Source organism: Chiroxiphia lanceolata, chromosome 1 (assembly GCF_009829145.1).
Source record: "Chiroxiphia lanceolata isolate bChiLan1 chromosome 1, bChiLan1.pri, whole genome shotgun sequence".
In the NCBI taxonomy this organism is placed as follows: domain Eukaryota; kingdom Metazoa; phylum Chordata; class Aves; order Passeriformes; family Pipridae; genus Chiroxiphia; species Chiroxiphia lanceolata.
The window spans coordinates 149,484,547-149,499,556 of NC_045637.1; the positions used below are offsets into that span (position 1 = coordinate 149,484,547).

The 15,010-nt window shown below is 43.0% G+C and overlaps 1 protein-coding gene across 3 annotated transcripts in view; it reads left to right on the forward strand.

The window, feature by feature from the left end:
* PRKAG2 (protein kinase AMP-activated non-catalytic subunit gamma 2) overlaps positions 1-15,010 on the forward strand; it is a 211,618-nt gene that overhangs the window by 43,217 nt on the left and 153,391 nt on the right. The window contains exon 1 of one of the 3 annotated variants that reach the window (XM_032675106.1): positions 10,380-10,650. The exons of the other annotated variants lie outside the window; for them this stretch is intronic. Coding sequence (XP_032530997.1) covers positions 10,570-10,650 — 81 coding nt within the window. The 5' untranslated portion in view covers positions 10,380-10,569. Of the gene's footprint in view, positions 1-10,379; positions 10,651-15,010 lie in introns of those variants that run through there. 3 annotated transcript variants of the gene reach the window in all.

Here is a 15,010-nt window from a genome sequence, read left to right on the forward strand (position 1 = left end):
TGTCCCTGTGGGGATAGGAAATAATGACAGAGCTCAGTGTTCCTGTAGACGGCCATATAGCACTGTACTGCACTCCTGTCAATGTTAGGAGTTGTCCTGGATCACTCTTTGGACAGGATGCCTGTTAGGAATGAGTTTGTACAGAAGAAAGAGGAATGGTTATTATTCTTGCCTAAAAATAAGCACAGTATTGAGCTTCATCTTACATTTAAATATAGTTCCAGTCAGTGGCCACTTCCTTCTGTGACCTTGAAATCTAGCATTTGAAATGGTGTTCTCCAGGCAGTTGTAGGGGTTTAATTATCTTCTTCCAGATCCTTTCTGCTTCCCTTCCTCCTGCCCTAGAGAAAACAAACCAAAATAACTCCGTATCTACTGATGCTTGAGATGTTGCCAGTGAATTACACAAAAGTCTGACTTAAAAGCCTGGCTTACAACAGCAATGAAAGGCTACGTTGCAAAGTTCAGGTTAGAGATATTTCTCTTATTCCTTTCTCAGAAATAATGTCTGCTGATAAAATTTCAGTGGAAATCTGTACTGATGCTCCTAAGAGAGGTAATCAGACAACACCAAGGAATGAATTCTGTAGGGAAAACCTTGCGTAACAAAGCGTTAGCTGAGGTGGAAGCCAGTTTATTATACATGCCTGTGTGCTGTCAGAGTTTCAGCAGGAGGTCCCCAAGGATCTCCTGCAACTTGTTAAGCGGGCATATTTCAGGAACATTAGAGTGGAAAGCTGGGGGACTGGTAAATCCGTTTTCAGAAGCTGCTTTGCAATCGAGAGAGGCAGCAGTCCTGGAGAAACAAATATCTTGAGCTGTACGTGGATGGAAATGTTTATCCTGTTTCAGGACATTGTAACTGGTATATTATGCCACACTCGTAATGTTTTCATTTCAAGTGCTAGTAGGGGGTAACCCAGGAGTATTTTGGAGCTGCGATTCCTCCTTTTTATTTCTTCCAAAATAGCCAACCACTTGTGCATTCTTAAAAAATTGCTGCCAATAATACATGCAAATAGTAACTGGCATAACCTAAAGTAAATAAAATTCTCTTTTCAGAATATATTACTGGACTGTAGGAGATTATCTTTGGCAGGAGCACTGCAGAGGTATCCAACAACAAGGGCAAGGCTGAAAGACTTTCTGGAGTTGTTTGCATAGCCCTCAACCACTGGTGTTTGTTGATCAAGATCTAAAGCTGCTGCTTGTCATACTCACTGCTGGTGTTGTGCCCAGCTGTTCCCTCAGATTTCTTGATCTTTCCTTACTTAATGCCATATAATTATCTTTATATCACAATCACACTAAACGATACTATGATACTTGTTACTGTAAGATGTTCTGTTAAAAGGTGGTACATCTGAACAGTGTATAGTCTAAAGAAACAACTGAGAACAGCCAGCAAGGGAGAAATGAGAGAGGTGAGGAAAAAGATCCTATCTACAGAAAAGTTATGAGAACAGCTATTAGAGATTTTTCCTTTTTATGATAAATACAAATAAAGAAGAGTTGTTTCTGGTTCTAAACTAATACTCCTACATTTTGCAAAAGTGGCTGCACAGCCTGGTGTGGAAAAGTGATTCTTTGTTGGTAAACCAGTGGGAGTGTTATTAGATCTTCTATTAGGTCTATTAGGTCTCATTAAACCCAACAGAGTGAAGCACAGCTTTGCCCAGGGCCATGAGGGGAGTCAACTCGGAGACTGGGACTGGGACCCACATCCACCACCAGCTGCCTGCTCCCACTGGAAATCATGTATAGGCTCATAAATGCTAGAAAGAGAAGGGAAAGAAGTTTTATCAAACACATAAGAATGTGCTTTGAATTACAAGAAACAAGATTTGGTCTCCAACCTTCAGAACAGATGATCCTGCTGTTTATGGGCCGTGTTCCTCCTCAGGAGCTGCTCTGGTGCTGACAGCAGGAGGGAGGCGGTTGGGCAATTGCAGCGGGATTTCTGTAACCTCAACGAGCTTTTAGACATATGTTACCAGCACTGTAACACAGTGATTAAACCAGACAATATAAAAGTGGTATTTTGAAAGTATGGAAATGGTCTTTCCAGGAGGTTTTCAAGACGCAGTTGGACGGGGTGCTGGATAATCTCATCTGGGCTGCCCTTCCCGTGAAAGACTGGACTGGATCATTGTTTGAGGTCTTTTCCAACTTGGGCTGTTCTGTGACTTGGGGAAAGTTGGATCAAATTGGTTAGTCTTTTAAATTGTTATGACATAATTAGTAGCAGTCTGCAGTATTTTTTCAGTGCAATTCAGAGAATCCCCCCAAAACAGGTTTTGGGGCTTGTGGTGCTTCCCCCCGCTGAGGCTGGGGCGTTTGGGGCAGGTTTGGAAGCCCAGATGTCTGTGGAAGAGGACTTCAGTGTGAGGAATCAAATAGGTGATGCTTTGTGTGTAGGTTGTAGCTGTTACTGCTATTTTGTTTGTGGATTTAGGTCAATATCGTGTCAAATGTACAAAGTTTAAAAAAAAGATTTGATTTTTCTTCCAGTTTTAAGAAATGCTGAAGGTATGTTTAAAAATAATAAATTTAACTCCTTTTAAACAAACCTAGCCAAGATTTGATTGAGAGGAGAGACCTGTCAGCCTTTGGGGCTTGCCACTGGGAATAGGATATGGATACCCTGCCAGCCTCAACCACAAAGCCATCTTTCATCTCTTGAAATATGGGTGTGACAGGGAGTATGGGCCATGGGAGGTGGGAAAGACTTAAAAATATTCACCTGCAACAGTAGTTTTTATGTATGTATCTGTATTTATATATGTACGTGTGTGTATATTTTCAGATAAGCACACATATATTTATACACATTATTACTCCTATTAACCAGGATCAGAGTAGGAGTAAAATTAATCCAGTGACACTTCACACCCTTTTCTTTTCAGGGTGTAAAGGTTACAGCCTTTAAAAGATTTCCTTTTAAATTATTTCATGAACCTTTTAAGCGGAAAAAACCTTTCTGTATACATGCCTTAGTGATTGTTTTGTGTGCAATGCCATCTCACCTTTTAAAAACCCAAAACAAATAAGAAAAAAATCAAAACAAACCCAGACCACTAAAGAAACAGACATAAAAGTTTTTTCTAACATGATCATTTGTACTTGTATTTGATTTTTTAAGTTTTGTTCGTTGTTTATTTGTTGCATTCTGTAAAATCAAATTGCATTCACTTTTCTTTAGGCAAACTTTGTTTCTTAAAGTGCTGTTGCTTGTGGTCAGAGACTTTGAGAGCACACTTTTCTTTCCTGTGTGGGTAGATTATTTTAAATTATTATTGACCTGGCAAAATTAGGAATTAAAACTTAAATCTGAGTGTGCTTTTACCTGTTTGGGTTTTTTTCATTGTTTGTTTTACTTTTTGTAAATAAGTCCCTGTGGTGGTAATCAAACATTTAATCTTGAAATAACTGCCCTCTCACTGAGTGCATCCTATATCCAGAATTGCTATTTGGAAGCCTCTGCCTGTTAAATAAACATTGAATTTTTATCATAGGTTGCATCTCTTCCAAAGCTCGTTACCACAGAGCGTCCACTGTGCTGGTGGATGCTACAATAAAACATTGGAACTTTGCCTCCAAGTATCCTGCATCCTTTTGGGGAGGGAACAGGGCTCTGGTAAGAGGATCCCTGAGCTCCAGCATCAGCACAAGGGAGACGGTGCCTCGACCACCAGCCCTGCTCCACGTGTGTGCTCTGAACTCAGCCCATGCTGGGCAACCTTCCCCAAGAGCTGGGCAACCACAGGTGGTGTGGCAGCAGATGAAACAGGTTGGCTCTCAGGGAAATGGTCCATCTGTGTTTCAAACATCCCTGTGATCATCTGTAGTTACAGTCTAAAAGTCTGACTGCTCTTTCTGATAGGAACCAGCACAACACTGCAGATGTAACTAGAGTGTTCATTTGAGTCTGCAAATGCAGATGTGGCTTCTGCCTGTTCAGCCCCCCACCACTGCATGGCTCTAAATGAAATTGAGTGGATAAACTCATTTGCTTTTTTTTCATTAAGCAGGCAAATTCTTTACGGTGAATTTGTAACTCTTTGTCAGGTTTTTGCTCTGTAATTTATGTATTTAAAAGTATTTCTTTTCTGGCAATGCTGACCTACTTTAAATGCTACAGCCTGCTGTTACCTCCATTATTTTTTTTTGTAGCAGCCAGTTGATACCAGCAGAAATCTTTGTACTTCAGCTTCTAAACTTTGATGACATTTAAAGTGTTCAGTCCTGTAAGTCGGCAGCCACTTTATCCTTTTCTGGGCTCTTGCTCCAATTCAGAGTTAATGGTTACTATTTATTGCATACCTACAAAAGGTAAAGTCTACATAGAGCAAAGTTGCTACGTGCACACAGTGCCTCAGAAAACCCAGAATCCCCGACATGGAGAACATCCCGTCCCTGGCCAGGCTGTGCAGAGATGTGAGGACGTGGATAATTTACCTGGGCCCTGCAGGCACGGGGACAACTCAGATGAAACAACTCCCCATCTAGCAGGAGAGTCCTAAGCTGAGAGACCTGAGTCAGGAGGTTCAAAGAAAACAAAACATGCTGTGAGCGTGCAAGAGCATCTTAATTCCTGGATAGTTGTGCTGTGATGTTATTGTAGTGGGATGTTTTCTTTTGGGTAAATAATTAGTGCTCTCCAGTGAGCTGGAGATGTGCTGTAGCATTATATGCACTCAACCACAAACTCTAAGCCACTCTTAAAATATTATAAACAATTCAGGTGTGGCTGTTTTGTTTGGGTTTTTTTGTTGTTTTGTTTTTTTTTTTTTGTGGAGCTGATTACCATCACCTTTTTCTCCTTGCTGCTTTATTTTTCTACCCCATTCCCCTGGCTTTTTTGGCACTGACTCTGCCACCCCCACTGCTGTCCCAGCCCTCAGGAGCAGTGCATGTTGCCAAGGGAGGGAGCACAAAGCAGCCCAAAGGCAGAGAGTTCAAGGAGGCACCAGCAGGGCTGAGGCATCTCCATTCATCCATGTTGCCATTGCCATGTCCTTGTGGAAGTGCTGGTCCTTTGAGGTCCCACTCAGGGACCAGTGAAGCTGAAAAGTCATGTTGCAGAGTTCACATTTTCATAGATCCCAATAAAGAGTCTTGGGTTTGCACGCAGATATATAAGGATTTTATGTTGAAGCCTGTGGCAGAGTTCTTACTCATAACCCACCAGATCCTACTTCCCTGTGGTTTTCTCCCATTTCTAGATGCTGCAGTGACATCCTTTTGTTGTCTTGTGGGACTATTTCTGGCCCACAAAGGGTGTTTCTCATCCAAGCCCTTAAGGGTATGCTGGAAGTGGGGTAACACCCATCTTATGTCTTTCAGGATTTTGAAAACTGAGTGCCTTTGGTAGAGAAGGAAAGTGATGAGGGCTCTGAGCTGGCCCACAGGGTATAATTCAGATCATCCTGACTCACCAATCACTACCCTTGAGTTTTTCACAGTTCTGATTCAGAATCTCCCAAAGCATCACTGACACCAGTGTCTCAGCCCCTCTGAATGCATCTGGCAAGGCTGAGTGAGGGACCAGTGAGTCATCCCTGAATCTCTGACTTTAATTTTGCTCTCCAGTTTATTCATCCTCAGAGAGCAGGACACCCCTGAGGGGCTTCAGCCCCACCAGGGAGGATTACAGTCCAAAGTGTCGGTCCCTCCCTCCATGAGTTATGGAATGTGGTGTCCTAGCCCAACCCTTATAATGCTCCCCATTGCTCAGAGACCACCACTGACCCCAGACACACCTCTACAGCAGTGTCTCCAGCCTCCTCCTCCCCACTGGGGTACAGGAAGGAGGCTCCATCCCTCCATCTACAGCTCCACACAGGGGCACCAGGTGGGAAAGGTGGTGGGGTCTGTGTGGGGCAGGGCACAAGGCTGCTGTGCAGCCTCCAACACTGCCATTGTATGAGCACCTCATCATTTCAATATCAGTTGCATTTGGGTGTATATGTAACTACAAAGGGAAAAAACCCTCTGCTTGAGTCCTGCTGTAGAACTAGATGAGAATGGAGCTATCCTAGGTTTGGTACCCGGGCTGACTGAGGCATCCCTGGTGCAGTGTGATCCCTCTTCATTGTAAAGGCTGGCGGGGTGCTCCCTCCCCCAGGAGAGATGGGGGCTTGCTCACTGGGGTTTGATGTTTCCCACATGGATGCTCTCCTTCTGGCTTGTCAACAGTGAGTCAGGAATCCCTGCCACTTGGCTCATTGCTTGGTAGATCATGCTGAAAAATTGCAAATTAAAAACTGTGGCTGCTCGGGATTAAAAAAGGAATAAACTGTGGATTTTGTTTGTCATGGGATATTTTTCTCTGCTCTTCTCTCATTCCATTTTGTACTATCTCCATCACTCTGCTTTCTAGTTTTGCCTGATTTGGAGGGGTGGACTCCACAGTTCATCCCTACCTCTAATTCTTGGACCTTAATGCTCTTTTTTTTTTTCCTTCTACTCCCTTTTCCAACTCTTGCAGATCACAGCTGACCTTTGCCAAACATCAGCTTGAGAGGCTTCTTTGTGTGTCCTACTAAGAATGGTGTGTTCGTGGTGCAGTTCAGTATTTTTTTCTCTCTGTTTCATCTTTCCCTTGGGCTCTGCTGGTCTCCCAACTGCTGCTGTGGCTTTTCCTGCCCTCCAGGGAGTTGTTCTCTCATCTAAGCATTCCCGCAAGTGCCTTGGCTTCTTGGCTAGAGGCTGCTGTGGTGCCCATCTGTATTGGTTGCTGCTCCTTGTGCTCAGTGAGAGTGGAGATAAGGCAACCAGGAATATGATGATGGTGTTGGTTGTAAAAATATGAAAAATCCCTCTTAATTACACCCTGAACAAAAGCCCTGCCATGCAGAGCTCTGGCTCTCCATGTGCTTCAGTAATTGCTGTATGCCACAGTGTTCCTAAGTTGTATCTTCACAGACAGAAGCTCCATTGATTTCAAGGGACTCCTTGCCGAGTAAGAACAAGGAAACTGTAATGGAAGCAGGCCCTATGAACTCATCTAATTTATGTAATACTCACAAACCCCCCAGGTCTTTGTGGAAAATTATGGAATATAAATAATACCAACCAATAGCCAGGCATTTTCAGTCTCCTCTGGGAAATTGTTGCTGTACTGCCAGTTAGAAATTTATACTTTAGGCCAGTACTTGGACCAAAAAGATGAAATAGAGTTGGTGTTTTGGAACAGCTCAAGGAAATTGTGCAGGAATTATGTGCGACCAAATCTGAAGGTCTGGATCTGAATTTTTGAAAACCAGAAACATAAAACTCTTCAAATGGAAAAATAAGATACAACTGGTACAGCAATGACTGTTTCAGTTGGGCAGCTAATTCTGTAGCTTTATGCTGGTGAAAGTGTGATAGTCGTGAATCTGCTTTCCTTGGAGTTTGGACTTTGGAGCATAAGTGACTGTGTGATTCACTGTCAAAGGCACAAGCAGACTTTGGTGATTTTTTTTTCCCCTCCAGCGTTACTGCCTGGTGAAGTGTGAGAATCATACAGTCAGTCCAAATATGTGAATGATCGAGAAGTGCTTTAAAGAGAATTGTTTTAAAAGACATTTATTTATGAAATGAATAATGACTGCTGAGCTTGAAATGCAAGGACTTAAGAATTGGGAAAAAAAAATCTGAAAACAGCTGAAAAATCTATTGTCATGGAAAGTTGATTATGTAAAGCATTATCTGGAAGCTTCTGAATAGTCCTTAATATATAAGGAAGCAAGGAAATGGCTGGAATTTTGGATCCCTATTCAGACTCCTAGAACTTGTTGATAAGGCAGGGTTGAAAACACAATTTAATAACTTTATTTGGGTGGTTTCCTGTGTTGCACCATCTTGTGCACAATGATGCACACTAACCCACTGCTGCTCTTGGTCACTGAGCCTCAGCATCTCCGACAGAGCATGTGCACTTGGAATCCCAATTTGGAACAAGGTATTTATTCAGAAATCAGTTGGCTTTTCTCAGATCTTTACTAATCGCCTACACAGCCACATATGAGCCCAGGTATTTAATCTGACAATATTTAATAAAGAATACATAAATATTTACACAAATGTCATTTGGACACCTCAGGCCTGTAGATTCAAGAACAACTTGAGCTTCTTTGGCAGGAGACATCAACATAAATGTGAGTAGTCATTAAATAATGGCAAGAAATGATAGCAATAAAACCTCCCTGCCTATTTTTCATCCTAGAAAGGTGAAAGAAAATGGCAAATTATTCAATGTTTTTCATGGTTGTCAGAAACTGGACAGTATCCAAAAATTAGTTCAGCAAATATTTATGAAATGGTATCTAAACCATTAACTGTTCTGCTTATCTGAGATGTAGTTGTGCAATCTGTTTCATACTCCTTATCCAAAGGTGGGGGAGGAAAAGGCATGTTTTTGAGGTAGAATTTGTGCCAAATCAGACTTTGAGACCAGAAAGAGTTTTGAAGATTAACTTTTAAAAAAACCCACCTTAATAAGTCTGGATGATTCTTGAAATTGGTTACATCAAACTGAGCCCTGTGAGTAATTTGAAAGTGGCAATTTAGGGATATGGGACATTTTCCTGGCAGTTAATGCCCCTTTTTATTTGATCTGATCTCTGATCAGAATAATCCTTAGGAGTTAACTCTACAGAGAAGCAATTGACCTGAACAGTGCTTTGCAATCTGGTTTGGAAGGGAACCTTTTTTTGTTCCAGTACAAATCCAATCTTCCATTCTACCCTCCCTAGATCAGCCATGAATGCCTTCCTTTCTACTACAACTCAACTAGGAGAGACCCAAATGTATTTTGCTTGCTCCAGCTGGTTGACTAGTTTCTCTGATAGCCCTGAAACAGAATTTAAGAGGAAGCTTGTTCATTTTCCTAAACTATTTGTATATTGTGCATGAATAAAATATTCATTTAGCTGTGAGCAAAAACCTTCTAAACACTAAATATTTTTTGTCATTTCTGTGTTAAAAAGGGCTGCCACTGAGCTTGTCTTAAAATGGTTCAAGAAATAGGTGCCATTTGTGAGTGAACAGAATCTACCATTTTCAGCTTTCTCGCTCCCAAGGGACTTGTCTTATCAGAGGCACTTAGTGCTCCAAGGGAAGGGAGAGCAGCGGCTGTTTCCTGGGATGTGCTGCCTGCCTGGCACACCAGGGGTGTCAGATGGACCTCATCTCTCTTTCTGCTGAAGAAAATGCACTGCCCAGCTCCAATGATATTTATTATTTGATGTAGACAGAATTAATGGCAGTGTTGGCTGCACCCAGTTTCAAAAGGGTCCAGCATCCTGCAGTGAATGGGATAAAGAGACAAAGAGTGATGTGTAAGCCAAGTCCACTTCACTGATTTAATGATTTAGAGACTGGGATCCATTAATTAAAGCAAACCCTCCATCCTGAAGAGTATTTCAATAGATCATCACAAATGATATTCTGAGATGACCAATAAAGGGCTGGCAATGCTCCATGGCTCAGGATCTGGCCATCTGTTTCTCCAGAGAGTTGTCAGTTCATTACAGGAGTATTTTGATGCCCTCTGTTAAAGTTTTGGAAGGTGCAGAGATGACCTTTCTGTCTTTTGCTGCCTTTTGCTTTGTTCTGTCAGAGGTGTCCTCATCTGTGACAGCCTTAGATAGCATCTTGGCCAAGGACATGTCCCTGTGGTCTGGGGAGTGATTTCTTTGCCAATAAAGGACACTGTGAGGCTGGATATGGAAGTAATCAAAGCTGGATATGGTTATAAAGACGGATTTCTCTTCTTGATGAAGAAGAAAACCCAGATCCCTTCCATCCCTCAGCTCCTACTGGGAGAGTTTGCATTACTCTGCCAGCACTTGCTCACATGATGCCCTTTCAAAATATCTTTTATCTTTTTTTTTTGATGGTGATACTTTTGTTAGCTATACTTTGTGCTCAGACACTGTTATCTTCCCAGTGAGGTCTTTATAATAAATGAAAAAGTCAGTCAAGTCATCCCCCTGTTCATGCTGCAGATGGGAAAACTTAAGCCCAGAGAAATAATGTGACTTTTGTACAGCTACAAAGTGGAGTTGTGGGTAAGTGGGGAACAGTGCTGTAATGGTGCAGCAAAGACTCCAGCCCTTGAAAATGCATCTGCTGCTCTGTGCTGCCTTCCCCCATGTATTTGATACTGATGCAGACGCAGCCTCAGTTATCTGAAACTTCTGCTGTTGAAAACAGGACCTTTTTCTCCCTTCAGATCACATCCAGAACGTCTGCGGTTATTTGAACCCTCCGAAATCCCCTGTGTACCCTCGACATCTCACTAATGCACCCAAAACGGCGCTTAATTACCTGTCGGTGCCGCTGCCCCCGCCAGAGTTGATGTGGCAGGTTGCTGCAGTCGGGTAATCGAATCCTGCGATGCCTGAAGCATTTTTGGCACGGAGCCTGCAGCCAGGGAGAAACCCGCCGCCTGCCTTCTCCCGCCTTACCTACCGCTCCTGCCATCCCCTCGCAGTGCCGCGATGGGAGGCAGGAACACACCCAGCCCTGGTCCCCATCTGTTGCAGCACCGGCTCCAGTAGCAGAGCCCGAGATGTTTAAATGCGCCTGCCTTTAGGGAAAAGCTTTGAATGCAGTTCTTCGATGGACGTTTCCAGCCAGACTGCAGGATTTTTCAGAGCTGTAAGTCAGAACGGGGCTCGATTGTCTCTGGTTTTCTCTGGATTTGATTATTTTTATTATGATTTTTAAAATGTATTTATCGTGGCGGGGGAAATAGATTTTGCATTCATTTAGGTGGATGCCCGAGTGCACTGCAGGACTCTACCGAGAGGCAGGAATTCTTCAGGCTGTGTAAGAAATGCGTGGTCCTTGGATATTTTGGGGGTTTTTTTCATCATGTTTTGTCTCTTTTGCATGCATGGCTGGCACAGGGCTGTTGTCCTGTTTTTAGAGCATTTAATTACAATAGATACTCCAAGGCTAAACAAAATGTTCTTTTATCTACTTAAAGAATGCAGTTTGGGTTTGGGGTTGGGGTATTTTTCCCTTGCATAACTTTTCCTTAATGTTTTGGAAAGAGAAATTATCATTTGGGGGGGGATGTTCATTTAATTTCAGCCTAAAACCAGCTGGTCTCTGCATCCAGCAATGCCTGGTTTTTCCTACTGCTCATCTCAGAGCAGCCTGAACTGCTGAGCAACTAATTGCTGTGGCTAGTCACTTCAATCCCCAAATCACAGGGTCTGCTTATTGATTTTAATGTGATATTTGATATTTGATGAGGTTTGCCAGGATAAAGAGGTGTATTACAGGCTTTGTGTGTCCCTCTTGCATTTTTCCCTCTTCACTGCCAGAATTAATGCTGAGCACATGCAATTTACACCGCAGTTAATGGACCTGTGAGATAATGAATGTCCAAAAAGGATGAAGCTGCTTCTTTCCTGGGGATCGGAGCCTGAAGGGTTTAAAGATGCTCCGTTAGTGGGGTGATGGGAGGGGTTTGGCGAATAGCAACTGAAATTCAATCCAGTATAAGATGCAGGGGATTTTGCCAGCATCCTGTGTGTGTTTTGCTTGTTGGTCGCTGTGTTATAGGTGCGGTTACAGGCTGCAGGAGGGATGCGGGTTCTGCCTTTGGGGAAGAGATTTCACCCTCAGCTCCATCCCTCACATGGGCTGAAGAGTCGTGAGTTCGGGAGAGGCTGGAAAGCAGAGGCGGCGCTGACTTTGAGCAGCCCTGGGAGGTGTGAGAAAACTGAAGTTGCTGCAGTTGGGAGTCTGGGGGGCAGGATTATCTGTTGGAAGAGTGAATGATGGGCAGGAGGATGAAACAGATCCTGCTGACATGGGGCCAACCCTCATTTCAAAGGGGAGCAGTGGGAAACCCATCAAAAGACTCTGTTGCATTTCAATTTAATCCATTTTTATTACTGGTAGTGGAATACAAATATATTTATTTTTTGAAAATGCTCTAGTTTGAAATAAACAAAAAGCCCCCCATTCCCTCCAAAATCCACCCCATCAATCTGTACAAGGATTGACACTCATTAAGATGAAATTAGGAGAATTAAAAGCAAAATTGCTGCAAATCTTTAAAAGCAAAACACAGAGTTGATGGAAATCACCTGTAACTACTTTGCTTCAGGCAGCAAAGAGCCACTGGTTTTCCATCAGGAGGAGAAAATCCTCCTGTCATTTCAGCTTGTTTGGCCACCCAAGTAGGTCCAGTGACAAGCTGATTTTAAGATAAGAAATATTTAATCATCTCAAATTTAAAATAAATGGTAGTTAGAAACTGTAAGACCTTGTTACCATGTTTGTATGCACATGTTATACAATTATATATGTTGCCATATGCATTTTCCTATATGAAAGCATGTTTTATATGTGTGTAAAAAAACTGATGCCCTGTGAGTTGAGTGTAGAACGTCTACACCTGGGAGGACACAGTCACCAGTGAAGTCTGTTTCTGTTTCTCACTGTAGGTGCCAGTGCCTCTGCTCTTAGAACTGATATATATTTTGATAAAGTTGTCCTTTTACTCTGATGTAAGAGACATTTTTCTAATAGGTATTTAATGACTTCTAGTGCCTGATTGCAATTCTAAGTCCAATTTCCAATCCTAATAGAGCTCAAAATAAATGTTAATAAAACTTGGATTTAAATGCATACTAATAGTTGTACAGCTGTTCAATACATATAGATAGAAATTAACGTTCTTGATGAGGAAAAAAAAAACTTGTAATTTTTTAGGGCCGTATTACTTCCATGAACTTAATTTTTGATAGTAAGGAAAAAATAAAAAAATGTTCCTTTCAATCAAAATTTCCTGTTTGTGAATTTAATTCATCTTGAGGGGGGGGGAAAAAATTGGATTGGTCATTTTTTTGTTTAATTTTGTTTCCAGCTTGGGTGCTCGTTATTTTTTTGGGAGGCTTTTGGTGATGTTCCTTGGCAGGGTGAGTGTCTGTGCCAGGCTGAGAGCTGTGGGCAGGGGCTCTCCCTGAGCCTTGGCTTGGTAATTCCAGTGTGAGCTTTATTTTTTGGTGACAAATGGGTTTGGACTGTCTGCCACAAGGCTTGAAGCAACAGCCAGTTATGAAATGGCCTCTCCTGCGCCAGGCTCGTACTCTGCCCATCTGTCACCGTGTCCGGGGTGTCCTGCTCACTTGGAAATGCTGCTCGACACATTTTGATGCCCAAACTGTCAGCCAAATCAAATGCAGATTTGCCTGTTTCAGCCCACCAGTGCCTGCTGGGCTTCAAAACCACTTCATAGGGCAGAAGTTACATTTGGCAACCTGTATATGTAGGTAACGAGGTTGAGTTTCCAGCTGGATTTCCCTGAGCATGTGTTTGCTTGTCCTTTCTCCACATCGTGTTCAGAAAGGCCCATTGTAACACGGTGCTTAAATGGGCTTGTGAAGATTAAGATGGCTAAAATCAGAAGACTCTTACTAAAGGAGTCAGAAATCAGTATGGTGCGTTTGAAAGCTTTTTTTTCCCTGCACTGGATCTAAACTAGGAACAATTTCTGGGGAAAAAAAAAAATAGTAGACATTAATGAAAGCCATAGTCCTTGAAAGAAGCCTGAAGTTTACTTTGGGAAATATCTTCCTTAAAATTTTAGTATTGCCTGTACAGTAATTAGAAAAAAACCTTGGTGTGTGTTATTTCTGTTCTTCCCTTTCCATGTGAGGATTATTTCCAAACTGACCCACTGCGAAAACTTATTTTCAGTGGTGGCTATTTCAACTGAGAGTGAGTAATCCCTCTGTTATGTTCTCCTGTATGCCTCATTGTTCACAAGATTTTCCAGATGGGTAAATATTTTATCCATCTTTCATCAGAGGTGGTCATTGGTGTCTTCCAGTACCTTTTTCCAAGCAGAACTATGGTGCTTTTTGGAGCACATCTCTTGAAACAGCCTTAACAAGAGTGACCAGGGCTTGGTGTGAGGTGGTCTGGAAGTGTGAGATACACTATCCCTTGGACATTTCCCTTAGATTATGCCAATTCTCTTCACAAATGTACTTCTCTCAGAGGTTGTAGAGCTGGCTTGTTTTCTTAAAACTCAAATTCTAGTTGTTTCAGTTGGACACAGTGGTTCCTTCATTTCACTCCTGTCAAAGAGTTAACCCTGTCTTCTACACAGCAGCAAAGAAAACACCATTTAGTAACCCTCGGGAACGCCAGCAGAGCTTAGGGCCTCAGTGTGCTCCCCGCCGTACGGATACCTGTGCTGTGTCTAGACTGCAAAGCAAAGACGTGAGCGAAGCTGGGCTGGGATTAGCCCGGCGGAGTCCTGACAGCCGTACAGCTCGGAGGGAGCGGAGCTGCGGGAGTATTTACTCAGCCTCCTGCGGGGATGTCGCAGCCTCCGCTCCGCCGGGTGTTGTCATGGCTACGCCGCTGCCGCCGCTCCCCGGAGCCGGGAGAACGTGAGCTGGTGTAAACCACGCTGGCAGCTGCAGCCCACCCCGTAGTAAGATGCATTCCCTTGTTTGGACAGTTTGCTCTCCGAACGGAGCGGGGGGGGAGTGGGGGAGTGGGAGGAAAATGAGTTATTTTATTCCCACTTTATAGGCAGTAAAGAGGGAGAGGTAAGATGCGGGGTTCGTTTATCCTGTGTTGGATCCTCCGAAGTTTAAGGAAGTTGTTCAGCCCCTCCCATACCCGGGAAATGAGATTAGCTCAGGTGCTTAGAGAATGGTGCTCGTAACACCAGGGTCTGGGGGTTTGATCCCCATGTGGGCCATTCACTTAAGAGTTGGTCTCAATGATCTCTATGGGTCCTTCCAACTCAGAATATTCTGTGAAATCTGTGAGATGGGACCAAATTGCCCACTGGAGATGCTGGCTTTTCCCTTTTCTCTAGGCTGGACATAATTTCTGGGGTAGATGACTAGTGTTTCAGGTGGCTGAAATTAGGTGAATGATATGTTATCCTTAATGCCTTCCCAGAGCTAATCCCAAAAGCTGGAGCAGGCAATTAAAGTCTCATCACTTAAGTCCACTCATGAAGCTATTCTGGACTGGA